At 45.6% G+C, this 22,968-nt stretch overlaps 1 protein-coding gene across 2 annotated transcripts in view; it reads left to right on the forward strand.

Moving 5' to 3' along the window:
• The first annotated feature begins 1,311 nt into the window (after positions 1-1,311).
• LOC133165613 (F-box-like/WD repeat-containing protein TBL1XR1) overlaps positions 1,312-22,968 on the forward strand; it is a 38,498-nt gene continuing 16,841 nt past the window's right edge. Inside the window, exons 1-10 of one of the 2 annotated variants that reach the window (XM_061295407.1) lie at positions 1,312-1,528; positions 2,761-2,827; positions 6,980-7,083; positions 7,200-7,345; positions 7,499-7,721; positions 8,946-9,078; positions 11,942-12,083; positions 15,145-15,208; positions 15,294-15,391; positions 17,064-17,124. In XM_061295407.1, the coding sequence (XP_061151391.1) occupies positions 7,026-7,083; positions 7,200-7,345; positions 7,499-7,721; positions 8,946-9,078; positions 11,942-12,083; positions 15,145-15,208; positions 15,294-15,391; positions 17,064-17,124 (925 nt within the window). In that variant the 5' untranslated portion in view covers positions 1,312-1,528; positions 2,761-2,827; positions 6,980-7,025. Of the gene's footprint in view, positions 1,529-1,728; positions 1,933-2,760; positions 2,828-6,979; positions 7,084-7,199; positions 7,346-7,498; positions 7,722-8,945; positions 9,079-11,941; positions 12,084-15,144; positions 15,209-15,293; positions 15,392-17,063; positions 17,125-22,968 lie in introns of those variants that run through there. The other variant, XM_061295408.1, reaches the window with a different exon arrangement.

Consider the following 22,968-nt stretch of genomic DNA (forward strand, 5'->3'; position numbering starts at 1 on the left):
TTTTTACCCCTGTGCGAAAAAATGAGGATGTACTGAGATCGTCCGGAATTATTTCTGAGGATATGGTTTCTGTGGATGTGACAAAAAAAGGGGGGAAAAAAACGATGAGTTCTGCAATAATTGAGTAGGAGGAAGGATCAGACGGCTCAGAGGCTTTAACTGCAGTATTTCTGCTTCAACCAAATCCCTCAATAAATAACACACCTAGCGTACTGTACCGTATCTAAGCTACAAATACTGTAAATGTTAACCTACTCCATGATCTGCATGAATAATGAACAATTTTGATGAATGCGACAGTAGTTTGACGAAACACCTAAGGTGAATTAAGCTTTTCTTTTCTGTTGCTTCTTAGCAAGAAGACAGTATGAACCATGTGACAACAATCAAAGGATGCTCCGAAAATGTTTGCTTCAGGTGCAACACTGCAATTGAAAGCCCTGTAAAAGATGGATTTCATAGTATGTCGTCATCCAACATAAGAGAAGCCTGAGGCAGGGTGGGAATGTCCGTCAGCCGAACTGAACTGATATCAATGTGACTATCAATGAGGCATCCAAAACAGATGCCCCATGGGCGCCCGTCCCAATGGAAGGAGGCAAAGCTCTTGACCCACTGATAAATCCACATTCCCAGTAAGTCACAAGCTCTGGTCATGACTGAAAGCACAAGATCACCATTGCAATTGGCCAAAATAAGGTTCCTGCATTGAGGCCTCTGAGATAGGGTGAGAAGCTTGGTCATCCAGGAGGAGCTTGGAGTAGAGACACAAATAAGGTGGCTTGGGTATCTGGTTAGGATGCCTCGTGGCCGCCTCTATTTTCAGTTGTTACAAACGTGTGACTAAAAAGGAGACCCTGGAGAAGACCCAGGGTACTCTGGGGACACTGGAGATGTCACTTGGTCAGCATGGGAACACCTCGAAGTACCCTGAAAAGTGCTGGACAAAGTAGCAGGGGGAGGCAAGTCTGGGATTCCCTGATTTCTCAATTAGGCCACTGACCCGACTCCGGATAAACCGGAGATAATAAATAGATGATGTGGAAAAATTATTATATAAACGAATAGTAATGAATTGTGTAAGTTTATCAGTGAGCAATCAGCATACGTATTGTATTTAGGGACACTGTATGAAATAATGTGATTATGGATTAGGTATCGAGTGACAAACACAAAAATGTGTGTAGAACATAAATTGCAACGATGATGTAAACTTGTTGTTGACTTTCCCAGTCTGAATGGCTGAAGAATAGGGGGTGAGGATAGGGGGTGTCATTAATCCTCGCTAGTGGTGACCACACATGCACAAATGAGCTGTGTAGTGGGGGATGGGTGCTCACTCTGTTGTTATGACTGGTACTTGGCTGCAGGACCAACTTCCAAGGCCTTGGTATTTTACATTTTCCGCTCATCGCTCAGCAAGGATATGCGAGTCCGTTTTACCACGAAGCCGTCCAACATAACCGGAGCTTATCAGCAAAACAAGAAGGGAAATATCACCGGGTGTTTCTTGCTTTTCGGAAAATAGGTTAGTCACCGTTGTCGCGATCTTTGCTACTGCGACTACTGGTTGTTTGTGCTCTAAAGAATGAATGTGTGTTACCGATTGAGGTGTCTTCAATAATTATTTTAGATAACCATAAACATGGTGGGAGTGTACATATGAAATGAGCGCGGCGCTTTGATAATAACAGTAGTTACAGGCACCTAATTTTTGCTTGCTGGGTCAACCCACTATGTCGATCGTCTGAAAGCGTTGCAGGCTTCTTACCGCCTGGCTTTAGCTTTAGTATTTCAACCTAACGATTGATATTAACATTTGCAACAATAACAACAAAAAAAACGATAATCGATAACACACATGACACGCTCCAAGTTGTACACGAGAAGTGTCGGGAGATATCGTCGTATTTGAAAAGGTTTTTAAATCAAGTAGGTACCAGATTATAGCGACACTAGTACGCTAGCATTTAGCAAGCTTGTTAGCAGCTTTAGCACGGAGGAGCTAGGCTAGCTTGGAGCCAACTAGCTATGCCCTTGTTCAGTACTCATATCAGTCCCCTTGAAAAGAAGCTAATTGTAATATATTTGTGGTGTTGTGATGAAGACATCTACGAAGTATCAGCAATACACACTGTTGTATCGCAACAAGATTAATTCCAATTAAAAGCACCTTGTGTGGCGACCGCCTTTAGAAAAGCATTGCCGGCTGGGGCGTCGCTGTACTGTGTGTAAATGATAACCAGAAAGTGGATAAACAATTGTAATTAAATTGCACTAAATATGCTTCAATTGCGGTTTGTAACATATTTAAATGAGGTGATGTGCCGTTGCCTTTTGTCATGCATTCACCTACAATGCAAGGGGCTTCAATAATGTACGCTTGATGGTTAACTGATGACATTGCTTACTGCTAACCCAAATGCATTATTAGTCAATTAAGCGATCAAATATGTCTCCATTAGTTGACGAAGTGCATCGGTGTAAATCAACACTGTTTTATTAAGTCGAGCCCATTCAGCGCCGATCTGTTGGGGGATGGGCGACGTATTTCCGCAAATGGCTAGCACGCCACGCTATCCTGCTAATTTAGCCTCCCGACAGATAAGCATGTTGACACGCTTTTGCACACACGCGAGGGAAACTAACAAATATAACGAAGGGACAAAGCAATACGCTGAATCTGGGAGTAAAAGGCATTGTTCAGTGATGTAACATAAATGCTTCTATGACAAATCTTGTTTGTTTTGTGTCTTTTAGGGGTTGACCCTTCTTTTTGAGGACAACAAAGCAATGGTGCATGCATAAAGACATCCTGATCACATGGGTAAGACATTTTTCACCTACAACAATACACCTGATTCAAATAATCAGGATCACTATCAGCCTTAATAGAGCTTGCTGATGAGTTGATCATTTGAATCAGGTGTGTTGTGTTAGGGCTGCACCTAAAACAAGATGGATTGGCGCCCTTGAGGACCGGAGTTGGTGACCCCTGAACTAGTGTGACGATGGCGTTCATGAATTACATGAACTACATAAACTATTAACCCATTAGTGTAGGAGGCACATCTATTCATCCACACCTAGTCACATTAAATCCGCGACTGTCACCATTGTTTCCAGTGGAAACATGACAACAGTTAAGAGAGGGAGGTTGGCAGCAGCTGTCATGTGCTTGCAGTTGTTTGTTGCCGGTACTCTGGTTGATGATGGTTAAATTTGGATCCTGGCTGATCATAGTCACGACAGAAAATGCAGTGATAGAAAATAGAGCGAAATTCCCGTTGAGGTTTAAAATATGGAAAATCAGATTGCACTGACTACACTGCTCTGCACTGCACTGATTTGTTATATAATGACTAATCGGGAATATCACGAGGAGCCAGGCAATTAATCTAAATGTAATCGTGATTTTTTTTTACATCATGGATGACCCAGATTACCGCTTTTGCTCATGTGCGCCTCAAAGACAGATGGTCAGCAGAAGATGAGGAAGTTTCGGAAGAAATTAAGCGTAAAATATATTTTAAAAAAAAGGCAATGACAGACCTGGCAGCTGACTTGTCTTCCCAACTGTAGTCAGGCCAGTTTATATTGACACACAAACTGTTGCCACCAACATCAACATGTCGCCCTGGGCCCATTTTCAATCGCTAATTAGGAATGGTAAAAAAATGCACTTATTCAGACATTGCATAATACGGCACCTGTTGCCAGCGTTTTGGCTAGTGGCTAGCGTCTAAACTCGATGCTTGGGGCACAGGCAGAGTATAACTTCCAGTCAGCAAAAATCGTTGTCACTCATATTTATTTTAAAGTATTTCCATGCAACTGACTTGACTCTTTGTGTAGCATCTGTCCATTTGCACGAGTTTGAGTACCGTACAGTCGTAAATTAGTCAGTGTCAGTAGCAGTGCATCCCTAATCAATTCGACAACAAAGTGTTGCCATATCCATCTAAAAGCTTGAAAATGCTTCTGTAAAACTGAAGTACAGACTTGTGTTCTAAATTGTTCATCTAATCATGTGCAATTATGTCAAGCATAACAACTGGATGGAATGATGACACGAAGCAATCCTGCCCATATTTGGTGCCGCAAAGCGACCTAACATCCTATTGATGCAGAGTTGGCCGCAGTTTGGCAGTATGAATTTTTCACCGTTTGAACAAAAAAGGCTCTGGTTTGCTTATAATTACAAGGATGAGGGAGGACACGAACATCAGCTAAAAATAGAAAATTGTCATGGAATGGCAGGCTTGTCCAGGGTTATGGCTCCATGACTTGCCCTTTGAGGTGTTCTTAAGGATGAGCACTTTATTTTTAACCATGTCACGGAGCTCGGGGCACGCCAGTAATTACAGAATCCTCATTTTCTTCTCTGTGCTGGTTTTGCCATAGAGGCAGTTCACATCTACGCTGCAGGCTATTCTGACACCCTAGCAAGAAATTTGATCAGAGGCTGACCAAAAAACTCTCACGTTCAATGCATGTAACATTTACAAAGCTACTATCAATTAAGAAATAAGTTGTTTCATGTTTTTATTTTTACGAGGATAATTATGATGGGTGCCAGACTATTGATAAAAATCTGAGAAGATCACTTGCATAATTTGGAATGTGTGACAAATTATTTTTCTCTGCTGCTTCCTCACCATGTACCATTTCCTTGTCAAGTCTTTCATATATATTTGTGGTTCACTTGCATTTATTTTTACGTCTGGACATGTGATAATATGGATTTCCGTTTTTGTCTTAGAAACTTCTCAGAAAGGCCTTTAGCCAGATAGCATATGAAAATAAGATTCCCTTGTCCAGACCCCATGTTTATTTCCACACTCGCATTTAAACTGTGCTAGTTCTGCAAGAAACTGGATTCCAGAAGACAAGGAAGTTATTATGAGATATTTTCCAGACGTATTTCGAAATACCCTGTAATGGCTGCCTGAGATTAACTACTAAAGTCAAACCTCGGTTTTCGAACGTCCCGGTTCTCGAACAAATCGGAATTCGAGATTTTTTTGCTTCGGTTGTCGAACACAATTCGGAGGTCGAACCTCGCGAGATGAGCCGAGAAAACCCGACCGCGCGGCCCGGATGCTGACTGACTCCGTCCGTTATTGTATTTTCGTTACTTTGAGAATTGTATTAACCCCTAATCATGCCTCCAAAGAAAGCAAGTGGGAGCAGTAAAGCCATCCTAAAACACAAAGACGCTCTTGATGCAATGCGACAGTGAGCGCCCGGCGCGCTGCGGTTGCGCGACCGGACCAAATTAAACATCAGGACTTTAAAAATATTTTTTAGATTTCAGACAGAGTCACAATAAAGCGACCAGCGCGGTGCAGTTGCGCGGTGCGCTACGGTTGCCCGTTCGGCAGTGCGCTGCAGTTGCGCGATCGGACAAAAATGCGCAAATGAAAAAATGCTTAAAAAAGGCGTTTGTTTTTGTTTTGGAATGGAGTAATTTTTTTTCCATTATTTGTAGTGGGAAAAATAGATTCGGAATTCGACTGATTCACTTCTCGACCCGCCTTCTGGAATGGATTGTGGCCGAAAACCAAGGTTTGACTGTAATTATCTCCAGTCGTAGGTTAATGAATGGAAACCATTTTCGTGCCCAAGCTTGGAGAAAAACCTTAATTTCTTCATCAAATGAAAGATCACTTGTGTGGCCCCCCCTCTCAAATTTCAGCGTAATTCCATTCAGTGGTACTTGTTTATTATGTGAAATGCCATCCTCTGTGTTTTTATGGTGCGTGGACCCTACGTAGTAGGGGTGTAAATCGCGGGTTTTGTCACGATACGATATCATATCGATACAAAGAACCACGATACGATATTTGCCGATATCTTGAAGCGTGCTGTGATTCATTCACGATACATTGCGATATAGTGCTCTACGATCGATATATACATTTTTTTTAAATAAAAAATATAGAACAATATCCTGATTTATAACAATTCATACGCAAAATCAACAAGGTACTGCAAACTCTTTAATTAGGAAATTACAAGAGTATTGTAGTATACAAAGTGCTTATTTTAACACTGAACTTTGATGTTGTGTTTTTTCTTTAAATATAAATATAGAGATTTGTGGTCCCTGAATATTTGAGCACGTTTTCTAAATGGTGGCTCTCCCGTCACTCTGGTTACGTTGCCATAGTAAAAAGTAGGGGTGTAAATCGCGGGTTTTGTCACGATACGATATCATATCGATACAAAGATACACGGTACGATATTTGCCGATATCTTAAAGCCTGCTGTGATTCATTCACGATACATCGCGATATAGTGCTCTACAATCGATTTTTTTTTATTTTTTTAAATAAAAAAATATAGAACAATATCCTGATTTATAACAATTCATACGCAAAATCAACAAGGTACTGCAAACTCTTTATTTAGGAAATTACAAGAGTATTGTAGTATACAAAGTGCTTATTTTAACACTGAACTTTGATGTGTTTTTTCTTTAAATATAAATATAGAGATTTGTGGTCCCTGAATATTTGATCACCGCATGGCAGGATTTACAAACTGCACGTGTCTTGCCCGTTGAGCCATCTTTTCTTTGGAATCCGAAGTGCTTCCAAACGAACGACTTGAAGCCTAAAGGGGAGCAAATTTCCTCGTCTTTTTGGACACTAGCCATAGCACCAGCCCAGGAGCCGCGTACTAGTTGTCGACTCCCCTTTCACGTGCCTGCTCTGCTCACAACACAACACGCCGCTCACTGCTCCCGGAAAGAGGAAGCAAGCAACAATGAACTGAATTTCAAAATAAAGTCGCGTCTAATGTCTGAGGTCAAACACGGCGATATAAATCGATGTTTACGTTTAGCATCGATGCCAATAAATCGTATTATATCGATTAATCGATGTGTATCGATGAATCGTTAGACCCCTACTACGTAGTGTTTTGCTCTGGACTGTCAATAAGCAAATCTCTTTTTTTGTTTTGACTTCCCCAGGATCCTATAATGTGCTGACCAAATGGTTTAATGACCAGGACTAAAAATGAGCATAAGCAGTGATGAGGTTAATTTCCTGGTCTACAGATACCTGCAAGAGTCAGGTAAACCCAGATGTGATGTGAATTGAAGTCATTCAACTTAGAGACTTTTTGTTCTGTTCCACAGTTGTTTTTACCTTTGAACCATTTCCTTCTCTTAATGTCATGTTCTTATCCAGGCTTCTCACACTCAGCATTCACCTTTGGCATAGAGAGCCACATCAGCCAGTCCAACATCAATGGAGCCCTGGTGCCCCCTGCTGCCCTTATCTCCATCATCCAGAAGGGCCTGCAGTACGTGGAGGCTGAAGTCAGCATCAATGAAGTCAGTCGTCATCTGTACATCGACACGCGGCTTCATTTTGCCGCTCCAGCATTAATCTGTTGTCAAAACATCTTGAACAACACATTTCTCTAATGTCCTTCCTTTTTGTTTGTTTGTTTGTTTGGTTGGTTGGTTGGTGTGTTGTACTTGCAGGATGGGACCTTATTTGACGGGCGCCCCATTGAGTCACTGTCACTGATCGATGCAGTGATGCCCGATGTAGTCCAAACGAGGCAGCAGGCCTACAGGGACAAGTTGGCCCAGCAGCAACAGCAAGCGGCAGCAGGCAGTGGCAGTAGCACTGGGCCCCAGTGTAGCACCAAGAACGGAGAGGGTGCAGCCAATGGGGAGGAAAATGGATCTCATGCCTTAGCCAGTAAGCAAGCTCATGGTTGTAAACAAACTATTAAACCGCTTTGTATTCTCTTGTTAGAGGAGTTGGACCCCCAGCAGGGCCGGTTCTAGGAATGCACATAAGAGGGGGCAGTCAGAAATGTGAAGGGGGCATGTTTTTTTTTTTGTTTTTTTTTTTTTAAATTTATTTAACACATTTTTAACACTGTTAGTGTTTTCTTCACGGCAGTTGTTAGCTGTGTGTCCAGATCTCAACCTGGAGAAGTGGATTGCACTCTGTCAGGCCTCTACACCAGTGCTTCTCAATTATTTTCTGTTACGCCCCCCCCTAGCAAGAAGAAATCTATTCGCGCCCCCCCCCCCCTCCCCACCCTGACTATCCTAACTTGTCTTGTAAGTCGTAAAATGTTGCACTGTCGCAAACGTGACAGAAGTAACAATGAGAGCGCCACTGCCCCCTGCTGTAGTAAACCCGCAATTACACTTTATTCTAGTACTGCCAAAAAAAAAGCCTGTTCCCCAGGGTCACACGCGCCCCCCCAGGAATAGCACCTTGGGGGGCGCGCCCCACTATTTGAGAAGCACTGCTCTACACTAAGACCTGTCCAGCTTGGGTGTCCCACCTGAAGATTAAAGCTTCTGCTGGTATTGCTCTTAGGGTCACTGAGGCACGCAAACCCCCTGACCACAATAAGGTGGCAATCTCTCAGGGAGGGAACATATAATATAAATGTTATATTAACTATTTGAGTTGTCGTTAATCATTAGTTATATCCCACGCGGGTTATTACGACGAGTTTGGTAAGTTTTTACTGCTTCTTCCAACTCCTACCGCGCTGACTGTAACTTGACACTCTCTGGCGGCGTCTTGCCTCATTTGCATACTCACAGTGATTGGATGTTTACGGAGGGGCGCGGAGTCCTGACAGCAGGCTATGTGAGGACACACTGTACCGACATGAGAGAAGAGAGGGGGCTGATTAAAGTGTGTTTCTATCAGCGGATTTTTCACTTCTAAAAGTTTGATTCAAGGGGGCAGGACATTTGCTTGAGGGGGCGTTGCCCTCTCTTGCCCCTGCGTAGAGCCGGCACTGGACCCCAGTTGGGCTATTTCTGCGATTTTTAAAATTCCAGATTGTGTAAAAAGAAAAAAAATTCTCTGAAAAGTTTGGGGAAAAACCATATTTATTGTTCTTCTTCCACTTGTGTTTTTGTCTGATTTGCTCTGATCTGCTCCTTGTTGTAGATCACCACTCAGAGATGATGGAGGTGGATCGGGACGTAGAAATACCCCAGAGTAAAGCCATGGTCCTCAGAGGTCATGAATCTGAGGTTTTTATATGTGCCTGGAATCCAGTCAACGACTTGCTGGCATCTGGGTCAGTGCCTCTAGATCAGGGGTCTCAAACTCCAGTCCTCGGGGGCCGCATCCCTACACGTTTTCCAAGTTTCCCTCGTTAAACACACCTGATTCAATTATCAGGCTCCTGCAGAACGTGAGGATGAACTGATCATTTGAATCAGGTCTGTTTAACAAGGGAAACTTGGAAAACATGTAGGAATGCGGCCCCCGAGGACTGGAGTTTGAGACCCCTGCGATACTTATTCACTTTTACAAATAGTCTGTTTGGTTATCTCTGACTATAATATGATTGGTCTGCCCATTTGGAAAACTATTGACAAGTGAAATTATTGCACTGTGGAGTAACATTCAACTACGTTCAGAAGTGTTACTAGGCTGGACATAGAATGAATTGAACTTGTAAGGCAAAGCAACGCTGTATTGTGAAACTTCTTTTAATCTACAATGTTATGTAACGTGCAGGCAAACTCACAATGTTCCATCAGCACTACCCCAGTTTCCTCTTCTAATAACCCACAGATGGAAAAAGCTCGTGAAATACCGTATTGGCCCGAATATAAGGCGATGTTTTTTTGCATTGAAATAAGACTGAAAAAGTGGGGGTCGTCTTACATTCGGAGTCTAGACATTATACCTATTTACTTGTGCGCAGCGGTAAGTTAAAGGTTGCTGGTATCGGCTGAGTATGTTGCTGTGATCGTGTGCGTCTTTGACACAAAGTGAGTATATACATTTCATTGTTACTAGTGTCAACTGTTGTGCCGTTTGTCCGATTGCGGTTTGCTTCGTGTGCGCACCGTTTGATTGACAGCTCCAGCGCACTCCTTTAAGTTTGCCTCGCATTGTACGAGTAGGCTTTACGCAGCGGCACGGCGACTAACGGTCACCAGCAAATGTATTTGTTGTCTCGATGACTTGTGTTTGTTGTGTTGCAGAGAGTATTTCATTTATGCTTATTTAGTATAGCAGAGACTATTTCATTTATGGTTATTTAGTATAGCGGAACCGTGCAGTTAGTTATGTAATGTGTGCCGTGTACGAGTGTTGTGTGACGTCAGAAGTTGAGCATTGACGTGCTGTATTTCTGTCTGTTGGAGAACCACACACACACATACCACACACACCCTTCACACGCTTCACACAATACCCCTTTGCCAGTTTGCCTGTATGCCCCTGTGAGTCACAGTGCCTGTTACTTTTTTGCCAATAATTCAGTAAAGCAATCAAAACTGAACCGCGTCTTCCCTCCTGTGTTCTGACCGACACCCGGAGGCGAAAAGAGCATAACCATCCGAGCCAACCCCCTATACCAAAGGTAGGCAATTCCAGTCCTCGAGGGCCGGTGTCCTGCATGTTTTCTATGTCACCCTGTTGCAACACACCTGATTCAAATGGTCAGATAATTGGCAAGGTCTGCAGAAGCTGGATAACAATCCTGATCATTTGAATCAGGTGTGTTGCAACAGGGTGACGTAGAAAACATGCTGGACACTGGCCCTCGAGGACCGTAATTGCCTACCCCTGCCCTATACAGTCCTCAGGCTCCCCAACAATAGCGGTAGCGGTTTGCATTATTTTATTGCAATGTTTTTCCTTATTCAGATTTGTTTCAAGACTACAGTTAGACTTCACTTTGATGGTTAATGCAGTTATTGCAATTTTGTTGTTTTATCACAGCATATTGGTTTATTTACATTTCAAAAACCAGAAGCCATTCATTTACAAATGTGATTGCATTTTAGTTAACATATTTAAATGTTCAGATTAGAGATGCACCGTTCCGACTTTTTCAGTTCCGATACCGATACCGATGCCGTGGCTTTGCGTATCGGTCGATACCCGATACCGATCCGATATTATGGTTGACTTAACAAGCTACATAACTCTACATGTGGAACAGAAAAGACCAAAGGCAATGGCATCAGGCAGACTACACCGTTCTTTGCTCTAAATTAGGGGTGTCCAAACTAACGGTCCAGTTTTTATTGGCCCGCAGCAAATTCTGAAAACATAATTGAATATGGCCCGCACAAGAAGCTTGAGCTCAGCTTCTCAGTTTCCACACTAGATGGAGCCCGCCACACAAAGCGTTTGACGTCCCATTAACACCCCCCCGGAAGAGAAGCGAACACGCAGCGTTTGACATCCGATTAGCCTCCGCCCCCCCCCCCCCCCAGTAGGGAGAGAAGCGAACGCGCAGCCTTTGACGTCCCATTAGCAACCCGAAGAGACGCGAACGCGCAGGGTTTGACGTCCGCTTAGCAACCCGGGGAAGAGAAGCGAACGTTCGCTCCATGTTTGCGTTTGTTTAGAAAACTCTCGTGGCATGCGGCACACGTGCTGCTGACGTATGACGTAGCCCGCGTCCCAATAGATTAAGGAAAGTATCGGCTCACAGATCGGCTGTATTTTCCGATACCCGATCCATCTATTTTGTTGATATCGGGGCCGATATCCGATCCAGATATCGGATCGGTGCATCTCTAGTTCAGATGTTAATATGTGATAGACAGTTTTTGCATGATTTGAATGAGGCAAAATAACATGCTTTTTCTCTCGAATATTTTGTTATAATCATTTGTTTTAGATGAACTGTAATTATAAAAATTAAATTTGGTGTTCAAAAAGTCTTTTTTTCAAACTTGAGTCTTGAAAAAGAGCGGGTCGTCTTATAAGTGGGGTAGTCTTATATTTGGGCCAATACGGTAATTTCTTTTCCCCTGGTTGCTCGTCTGAATGATTGAAGCGCCTTTTATCATGAGAAACATTATGATCAAATCCTGTGAATTGAAGTCTTCAAAATCTGTTAAATTTGCGTCCTGTTCATAACATTTTGAAATTGAATTGATCCACTCATAAATTTTGTAAATCTTCGACAGGTCTGGCGATTCCACGGCTCGAATCTGGAACTTGAGTGAGAACAGCTCAGGTGGGTCCACCCAGCTGGTTTTGAGGCACTGCATACGGGAAGGGGGCCAGGACGTACCCAGTAACAAAGACGTCACCTCACTAGACTGGAATGTGAGTAGGAGTTCACCTCACCGCCGTATGCTTGGTCGCGTTAAATTGAGTGCACGAGCCTGTGATCACTTTCTTCGGTGGTAGTTTATCTCTTTTTTTTGTTTTTTATGATGAAAAATCTTCCGTGAGTCATCACCTTATTGTGGTGGAGGGGTTTGCGTACCCCTATGATCCTAGGAGCCATGTTGTCTGGGGCTTTATGCCGCTGGTTAGGTCACCCATGGCAAGAGGGTCCTCGGTGAGGGGCCAGACATAGCACGGCTCGCCCAAGCCCCTTATGACAAAAAGCACAAACGGACTTCCTTTGGCCCCCCTCTGGAGCCATGCCTGGAGGTGGGGCTCGAAGGCGAGCGCCTGGTGGCCGGGCCTTCGCCCATGGGGCCCGGCTGGAGATAGCCCGAAAAGAAAATGTGGGTCCCCCTTCCCATGGGCTCACCACCTGAAGGAGGGGCCAAAGGGGTCAGGTGCAAAGTGAGCTGGCCGGCGGCCAAAGGGGAGGTCCCATCCCCGGCTGCAGAGGCTGGCTCTTGGGACATGGAATGTCACCTCTCTGGCTGGAAAGGAGCCCGAGCTGGTGTGTGAGGCAGAAAAGTTCCGACTAGACATAGTTGGACTTGCCTCCACGCATAGTTTGGGCTCTGGTACAAGCCCTCTCGAGAGGGGCTAGACTCTCTTCCACTCTGGAGTTGCCCACGGTGAGAGGCGTCGAGGAGGCGTGGGCATACTTATTGCCCCCTGGCTGGGCGCCTGCACATTGGGGTTCACCCCGGTAAACGAGCGGTAGCCTCCCTCCGCCTTCGGGTGAGGGGACGGGGTCCTGACTGTTGTTTGTGTCTATGCACCAAACGGCAGCTCCCACCCTTCTTGGAGTCCCTGGATGAATTGCTGGAGAACGTTCCTTCTGGGGACTCCATCATTCTACTAGGTGACTCCAATGCTCACGTGGGCAATGACAGTGAGACCTGGAACGGCGTGATTAGGAGGAACAGCCCCCCTCCCCCCATCAATCTGAGCGGTGTCCATGTGTGCACTTCGCACGAGGACACCCTAGACCGCAGTTTGATGATCGACTTTGTAGTCGTGTCATCGGATTTGCGGCCGCATGATTTGGACACTCAGGTGAAGAGAGGGGCGAAGTTGTCAACTGATCACCACTTGCTGGTGAGTTGGCTCCGATGGTGGGGGAAGATGCCGGTCCGACGTGGCAGACCCAAACGCTCTGTGAGGGTCTGCTGGGAACGTCTGGCAGAGTCCCCTGTCAGGAAGAGCTTCAACTCCCACCTCCGGCAGAGTTTTGACCACGTCCCGGGGGAGGCGGGGGACATTGAGTCCGAGTGGACCATGTTCTGCGCCTCCATTGTTGAGGCAGCCGACCGGAGCTGTGGCCATAAGGTTCGTTGGTGCCTGTCGTGGCGGCAATCACCGAACCCGCTGGTGGATACCGGCGGTAAGGAATGCCGTCAAGCTGAAGAAGGAGTCCGAACGGGCCGTTTTGGCCTGCGGGACTCCAGAGGCAGCTGAGAGGTACCGGATGGCCAAGCGGAACGCGGCTTTGGCGGTTGCTGAGGCAAAAACCCAGGCGTGGGAGGAGTTTGGCGAGGTCATGGAGAATGACTTCCGGACGGCTTCGAGGAAATTCTGGTCCACCATGCGGCGTCTCAGAAGGGGGAAGCAGTGGACCGTCAACACTGTTTACAGTGGGGATGGCGTGCTGCTGACCTCGACTAGGGACGTCGTGAGTCGGTGGGGAGAATACTTTGAAGACCTCCTCAATTCCACCTACACGCCTTCCATTGTGGAAGCAGGGTCTTGAGACTCTGAGGCGGACTCTCCAATCTCTGGAGCCGAAGTCACTGAGGTAGTTAAACTCCTCGGTGGCAGGGCCCCGGGGGTGGATGAGATCAGCCCAGAGTTCTTAAAGGCTCTAGATGTTGTGGAGCTGTCATGGCTGACACGCCTCTACAACATTGCGTGGACATCGGGGACAGTGCCTCTGGATTGGCAGACTGGGGTAGTGTTTCCCCTCTTTAAGAAGGGGGACCGAAGGGTGTGTTCCAATTACAGGGGAATCACACTCCTCAGCCTCCCTGGTAAGGTCTATTCAGTTGTGCTGGAGCGGAGGGTCCGTCGGGAGGTCGAACCTCGGATTCAGGAGGAGCAGTGTGGCTTTCGTCCTGGCCGTGGAACAGTGGACCAGCTCTACACCCTCGGCAGGATCCTCAAGGGTGCATGGGAGTTTGCCCAACCAGTCCACATGTGTTTTGTAGTCTTGGAGAAGGCGTTCGACCGTGTCCCTTGGGAGGTTCTGTGGAGGGTGCTTCGGGAGTACGGGGTGCCGAGCCAACTGATAAGGGCTGTTCGGTCTCTGTATCACCGATGCCAGAGTTTGGTCTGCATTTCCGGCATTAAGTCGGATTCGTTCCCAGTGAAGGTTGGACTCCGCCAAGACTGCCCTTTGTCACCGATTCTGTTCATAATTTTTATGGACAGAATTTCTAGGCGCAGCCGAGGCGTTGAGGGTGTCCGGTTTGGGGACCTCAGCATCGCGTCTCTGCTTTTCGCAGACGACGTGGTGCTGTTGGCTTCTTCAAGCCGTGATATCTAGCTCTCACTGGAGCGGTTCGCAGCCGAGTGTGAAGCAGTCGGGATGGGGGTCAGCACCTCCAAATCCGAGTCCATGGTCCTCGGTCGGAAAAAGGTGGAATGCCCTCGCCGGATCGGGGATGAGATCCTGCCCCAAGTGGAGGAGTTCAAGTATCTTGGGCTCTTGTTCACGAGTGAGGGCAGGATGGAGCGTGAGATAGACAGGCGGATCGGTGCAGCATCGGCAGTAATGCAGACTCTGTACCGGTCCGTCGTGGTGAAGAGAGAGCTGAGCCAAAACGCAAAGCTCTCAATTTACCGGTCGATCAAAGCTCCTACCCTCACCTATGGTCACAAGCTATGGGTCGTGACCGAAAGAACGAGATCCAGGATACAAGCGGCCAAAACGAGTTTCCTCCGCGACCCAACCCCGGATAAGCGGAAGAAGATGGATGGATGAAAAATATTTGTCTTTCAGAGTGAGGGCACGCTCCTAGCAACAGGCTCCTATGATGGCTTTGCCAGAATATGGACAAAAGACGGTAATCTCGCACTATTTTTATTTTGTAGTTTAATATTACTGCATTATTGGTCACAAACAAATGTGTGTTGTTTTTTTTCTTACAGGTAACCTGGCCAGTACTTTAGGTCAGCACAAAGGTCCCATATTTGCACTTAAGTGGAATAAGAAAGGAAACTTCATACTTAGTGCTGGGGTAGACAAGGTAAGTCATTATTGGTGGTTTGGGCTCTAACATACACTGCTGGCAGAAAAGTGTGTGCAGATATTTTCTGTAATGTATTTTCGGTGTTTACAATATTTACCTGTTTCAAGTTAGCTGTGCACTGTTATAAACCAGGGCTGTGGACTCGGTCGGATTTTTGCACCGAGTCCGAGTCCGGCCTCTTGGCCATGAGTCCGTGTCCGAGTCCGGCTGTCCATTTTTTCTGTTAATTTATGTGACTGCTTAGTCTTTATTCAAGGCTAATTTAGATCAAAATCTAAATAATTACAACAGTTTTGTGATGGCTTTGTCTTTATTAAACATATAAACGAATACAATAAACAGATACTTTCAAGTTTTAATCATTAATTACACCATTGTAGCTCAGACATTTATCTAAACACAAATAATTAGTGACGACCCCTTATTTGGAAAGCGAAAAACCCATGTCGTACGGCGTCAGCACTGTTGTTTTCAATAAAACCATAAAGAATTCACGTTTGCGTCAGTCAATTTTCATTTTTATAAAGGATTATTCTCATTTGATGCCATCCGCGTTCTGCCATTGAAGCGGGGTGCATTCAAAGACCAGTCGTACAGACGGAACACTCATTCACTTCACCAAAACGCAACAATATAATTACGTGAGCTCTTTGCATAAACCTCGATGCAAAGAAACTCCTCTTTTTGGATACAGGCTACAAGGAGTATATATTACAAAAGAGACTTTATACTTAATTGTGATCATCATTCATCCATCCATCCATTTTATTTTATTACTCAGGTATTTTCAAAGCAAATTAATATTGTTGCATTTATTAATTTGCTTTAACATGACAGCGCAATATAATTAAAAACTGACACGATAGCAATGTCAAACGTGTTCATTTAAGAAAAAGCCACACACGTTTTGTGATCAAATCTTTCATAACAAGAATGATTTGAGTGAATTGATTTTACAAATTGTATCCCCCCTCCCCACCATCTGTCACTTTGCTTGGGACAAAAGGAGCCTTCAGAACTGAAATTTCGTCTCAATTATTCATTCAAATCAATTCACTCAAATCATTCTCGTTATGAAAGATTTGATCACAAAACGTTTCCGTCTGTACGACTGGTTTTTGAATGCACCCCGCTTCATGGCAGAACGCGGATGAATTTAAAGATATCAAATGAGAATAATCCTTTATAAAAATTAAAATTGACTGACGCAAACGTGAGTACTTCATGTTTTTATTGAAAACAACATAGTGCTGACGCCGTACGACATCGGTTTTTCGCTATAATTCGACGTAGTCCACACTCACCCAAAGTTAAGGTTTCATGAAAATATTATTGTCATAATTGTCTGGACCATATATGATAATTGTTTAATGGTAGTTATTGATAGATCTTGAAGATGTCAAGTTATAGGTGCATATAGCACGTTCATTGTAAGAGGGGAAGAGATGTTGTGTATTTTGGGCTAACTCAAATAATAACGTATTTTTGACAACACAACCCGTGAATTCATGGATGAGACTCAAACTGTTTTTAAAAACTTAATGGTATATTGTATATTTTATTATATGTTTTAGTTGATGACTGCTGCCTGAATTTTTGCCAAAAGCAAGATATGCCAGTTTTTCTTGTTCATTGTTGCTAGAAATACAAAACACTGTCTTTTACCCAGACTACAATTATATGGGACGCTCACACAGGAGAGGCGAAGCAGCAGTTTCCTTTTCACTCAGGTGAGTTTGAAACTAAGTTCATTGTTGATGTATACAATAGAACATTGATACACCCCAGAGAGAATGTCAGATTTTTGTGATAGTACAAATGAGACCGAGAAAATAGTTTGAAACTATTTCCTCCATTAACGTGTCCTACAATCATTTGCCGCAAATGTTTTGGACACTCGGGTGAAGAGAGGGGCGGAGCTGTCAACTGATCACCACCTGGTGGTGGGTTGGCTCCGATGGTGGGGGAAGATGCCGGTCCCACCTGGCAGACCCAAACGCTCTGTGAGGGTCTGCTGGGAAAGTCTGGTAGAATCCCCTGTTAGGAAGAACTTAAACTCCTACCTCCGGCAGAGCTTTTACCACGTCCCGGGGGAGGCGGGGGACATTGAGTCAGAGTGGACCATGTTCTGCGCCTCCATTGTTGAGGCAGCCGACCGGAGCTGTGCCCATAAAGTTCGTTGGTGCCTGTCGTGGCGGCAATCACCGAACCCGCTGGTGGACACCGGCGGTAAGGAATGCCGTCAAGCTGAAGAAGGAGTCCTAACGGGCCGTTTTGGCCTGCGGGACTCCGGAGGCAGCTGACAGGTACCGGATAGCCAAGCGGAACGCGGCTTCGGCGGTTGCTGAGGCAAAAACCCAGGCGTGGGAGGAGTTTGGCAAGGCCATATAGAATGACTTCCGTACGGCTTCGAGGAAATTCTGGTCCACCATCTGGCGTCTCAGAAGGGTGAAGCAGTGCACCGTCAAAACTGTTTATACAGTGGGGATGGCGTGCTGCTAACCTCGACTCGGGACGTCGTGAGTCCATGGGAAGAATACTTCAAAGACCTCCTCAATTCCATCTACACGCCTTCCATTGTGAAAGCAGGGCCTGGAGACTCTGAGGCGGACTCTCCAATCTCCGGGGTCGAAGTCACTGAGTCACAAGTCACGTAAACTCCTCGGTGGCAGGGCCCCGGGGGTGGATGAGATCCGCCCGGAGTTCTTAAAGGCTCTGGATGTTGTGGGGCTGTCATGGCTGACACGCCTCTACAACATTGCGTGGACATCGGGGACGGTGCCTCTAAATTGGCAGACTAGAGTGGTGGTTCCCCTCTTTAAGAAGGGGGACCGGAGGGCGTGTTCCAATTACAGGGGAGTCACACTACTCAGCCTCCCTGGTAAGGTCTATTCAGGGTTGCTGGAGAGGAGTGTCCGTTGGGAGGTCGAACCTCGGATTCAGTGTGGCTTTTGTCCTGGCCGTGGAACAGTGGACCAGCTCTACACCCTCGGCAGGATCCTCGAGGGAGCATCGGAGTTTGCCCAACCAGTCCACGTGTGTTTTGTGGTCTTGGAGAAGGCGTTCGACCGTGTCCCTTGGGAGGTTCTGTGGAGGGTGCTTCGGGAGTACGGGGTGCCGAGCCAACTGATAAGGGCGGTTTGGTCCCTGTATCACCGATGCCAGAGTTTGGTCCGCATTTCCGGCATTAAGTCGGATTCGCTCCCAGTGAGGGTTGGACTCCGCCAAGACCGCCTTTTGTCACCGATTCTGTTAATACTTTTTATGGACAGAATTTCAAGGCGCAGCCGAGGCGTTAAGGGGGTCCGGTTTGGGGACCTCAGCATCGCGTCTCTGCTTTTTGCAGACGACGTGGCGGTGTTGGCTTCAGGCCAAGATCTCCAGCTTTCACTGGAGCGGTTCACAGCCGAGTGTGAAGCGGTCGGTATGAGGGTCAGCACTTCCAAATCTGAGTCCATGGTCCTTGGTCGGAAAAGGGTGGAATGCCCTCTCCGGATCGGGGATGAGATCCTGCCCCAAGTGGAGGAGTTCAAGTATCTTGGGGTCTTGTTCACGAGTGAGGGTAGGATGGAGCGTGAGATAGATAGGCGGATCGGTTCAGCATCGGCAGTAATGCAGACTCTGTACCGGTCCGTCGTGGTGAAGAGAGCTGAGCCAAAAGGCAAAAGTCTCGATTTACCGGTCGATCTATGCTCCTACCCTCACCTATGGTCATGAGCTATGGCTCGTGACCGAAAGAACGAGATCGGCCGAAAAGAGTTTCCTCCGCAGGGTGTCCGGGCTTTCCCTTAGAGATAGGGTGAGAAGCTCGGTCATCCGGGAGAGACTCTGAGTAGGGCCGCTGCTCCTCCACGTTGAGAGGAGCCAGATGAGGTGGCTCGGGCATCTCATCAGGATGTCTCCTGGACGCCTCCCTGGGGAGGTGTCCCACCGGTAGGAGACCCCGGACGCGCTGGAGAGGTTATGTCTCTCAGCTGGCCCGGGAACGCCTTGGGATCCCCCGGGATGAGCTGGATGAAGTGGCTGGGGATAGGAAGTCTGGGAGTCCCTCCTAAAGCTGCTGACCCCGCGACCCGACCCCGGATAAGCGGAAAAAGATGGATGGATGGATTCAAGTCAAGTCAAGTTTATTTGTATAGCCCTGAATCACAAGCAGTCTCAAAGGGCTTCACATAGACAAAAATTGACAATTATTCTCAAAGCATCCCCTGATCTTAAGCTCCCAAAAGGGCAAGGAAAAACAACAACAAAAAAACTACCAGGGGAAAATGAGAAATCTTGAGAAGGGACCATAGATGGAAGGATCCCCCTTTTAGGATCACCAGGCTGCATGGATGCAGAGAGGGCACAAATAATACATAATATGAAAATCAATGAAAAAGTGGATTTCCAAGTCAAAGCGAAGAGCTGCCGGAGGTGCCCTCGATTGTCCTGGCAGTGTCTTTGAGGAGGTTGAGCTGCAGTTCCCTCATCCTGAATTGGTCCACGAGAATCCAGATAGCCGCTGTCAGCTTGTGTACCACCTAACCACCTCCCCAGCCGGGGAGGGGGGTGGGGAGAGGGAGCGAAAACAAACTCCAGCCGAATCGGCCACTACTTTAAACGTGTCTTAAATGTTTCTACTGAGGTAGCAGTTCTAATATCCATTGGTAGGGCATTCCAAAGCTCTGGAGCCAGAATAGAAAATGCTCTAGACCAGGGGTGGGCAAACCTTTTGACTTGCGGGCCGAATTAGGTTCTAAATTTTGACCGGGGGGCCGAACCAGGAGCAGATGGATGTAGTGTTTGTGTGAAGTAATATAAATGACATGTAAAAGTCATTGCATAAAAGGTTTTTACTTTTAGTAGATACTAAGGCATGGATATTAAAAAAAGCTTTTTGAAAACAAATGCATTTATGAACAGCATTAAAAAAAATATTTCACCAAAAAACTACTATCAGTGATTCTTATTAAATACGACACTGTTATGATGAATAACATTTTCCATCACTTCAGCGCATGCAGGTCAGATTTATAAAATATGTTTATCTAATGAGGCGAAATCACATCCAACGGCAAACATTCTGACCAAATACATCATCTTGAAGAATCAGTGAAAGAATCCATCTAAATAAAGTAATAAAGAAATCAATAGTATTGTTGTTTTCCCTTTTTTGCTAGTGCATCATAGTCTGGAGTAAAATTTGTTGTGGTAATTCTTAGGATAGAGCCGAGGTGTCGGTCCGTTAACCTAGATCTGTGACCGGCTTTGTTGACGTTCATGTGGCTGAACGTCTTCTCACACACGTAGGTCGAGCCAAATTGTCCACTCTTTTTTTAAAATTCGGCACCCAGTGTCCACCTTTCTTTTCTTCGGGCCACTCATTTTAATGGAAGGATTCCAGGGGAAGGTTTGTGGGGGGCATTAGCGTAACACTGTATCTGAAAACTCAGCGCGCGAATTACGAGAATATTGACGTCACAGCCTACACTGGAAATTCGGCACTGATAGATGAAATTACTACGTACTACTGAGTATGCACACGCACTTGTGAGTGTGCACCGAGCTTTCTGACACGGCTCCCGGGATTAATGCGCCGGCGGGCGCTTCCCCATCTACTGGGGAAACATAATAATTGCAGGGAAAATGACCCAAAAAAATGAATACAATTTATTCAAGTTTGGCGGGCCGGATTAAACGGCCCCATGGGCGAACGTGGCCCGCGGGCCGTAGTTTGCACATGTCTGCTCTAGACCCTGCAGACATTTTCTTGGCCCTTGATGTCACTAAAAGACTAGCGTTTTGCGAACGAAGGTTACGAGACGGAACATAAGGAACAACTAGGTCGACAAGATATGAAGGCGCTAAGCCATGCAGTGATTTATAGGTTAATAGAAGAACCTTGAAGTCACATCTTAAATGGACCGGGAGCCAATGCAAGTTGGCTAATATTGGGGTAACGCTATCAAATTTTCTTGTCCGTGAGAGACTGTAGACTTTTGGTGCGGGATTTAGGAAGACCAGAGAATAATACATTACAGTAGTCCAGGCGCGACGTGACGAACGCATGTATAATAGTTTCTGCATCACCGGTCGAGAGGATCGGACGAATCTTAGCAATATTACAAAGGTGAAAAAACGCAATTCTGGTTATATTCTTAATGTGCTTTTGAAAGGAGAGCGTTTGGTCAAATATTACCCCGAGATTAGTTACAGTATCGCTCTGAGTGATAGTACGGTTATCTACTAAGTGTTGATAACAAGTTGGACCAATTATCAACATCTCAGTTTTATCTGGGTAAAGACGAAGGAAGTTGAGAGACATCCGCATTCTGATCTCCGCAAAGCACGCCTCAAGATTACAACAATCCCGCGGATCTGTCCTCGATAACGGCATATATGGTTGGGTGTCATCCGCGTAGCATTGAAAACTAATATTATATTTACGTATTATATCCCCAAGCGGAATCATATAAATATTACCGTTTTTTTCCTTGTATAATGCGCGAACTTTAACTACCGTTTTTTTCCGTGTATAATGCGCGAAATTTAACTAATTTATTGTCCTAAAATCTGGGGTGCGCATTATACATGGGTACAATTTTTTTATTTATTTTTTTTAAGAAAATCATGGTACAACAAAACCAACAACAGGACTGACCGACAAAGACGTGGAACAAAAAGACAGGAACAGAAACCAAACAGACATCATGACAGTAACACATGCAATGATCCGACGGTGAGCGAGGGGCAGACAGGACTTAAATACAAAACACGTTACATTGATTGAGGTGACACAGGAAGGGAGGGGCGACGCGAACAGAAACTATGGCAACCTAGACACATAGCAAAACTGGGGACGAGACATGACAAATCTCCCTCGAAATAAAACTTGAAATCACCTTTCTTCTTGTTTGTTGTCAATCGCGCATCGCATTCAGCCATCCTGCCCAACACACTTAGTCAGTAAAATCCATAACTGACGTCACATCGTTTGATGCGATGGTGCAATCCTTGATGGTGTGTTATTGTCAAATATTGTTTGTTTTTTAACCTCCATCGCGGACCGGACGTCATACGGAGGCAGTATGACTGCGCATGCGCACTATGGATCCGATGCGCAGAACGGATGCGCAAGACACGTCTGCCATATAAAGAGCGAGAGTTGTTTTCTTCCTATTAGTTTCAATTCACAGTTTAATTAGCAGTTTCAATCAGCAAATAACAAAATGCGTATTACAGGTAATATTTTATTTCACAACACTTTGCCTTGTTCCTTTCGTCTCTGCTGTTCACTTCAAACACGCTCCATACGACCGCAATGCTCTCGTATCAGACGCTTGCTCGATCACCTGCTCGTTTGCTGTCACAATGTACCCTACACAAATCCGAAACATTTGTTGCGGCTCCGAGTCACGACGAGGGGCAGGTTTTGGTTTCCAAGGGTGTTTTTATTCCTCTTCAACGTCTCTCCCCCGCCTTTTTCACGTCCGCACGCCTTTTTCACATGTCCGCAACTGATCGCGGTGGTGCCTTTACGGGCAGTCGGAGAAATCATCGGCAACAAAAAAAATTACATCCAGCCTAGTTAA

This window comes from Syngnathus typhle, linkage group LG13 (assembly GCF_033458585.1).
Source record: "Syngnathus typhle isolate RoL2023-S1 ecotype Sweden linkage group LG13, RoL_Styp_1.0, whole genome shotgun sequence".
NCBI lineage: Eukaryota > Metazoa > Chordata > Actinopteri > Syngnathiformes > Syngnathidae > Syngnathus > Syngnathus typhle.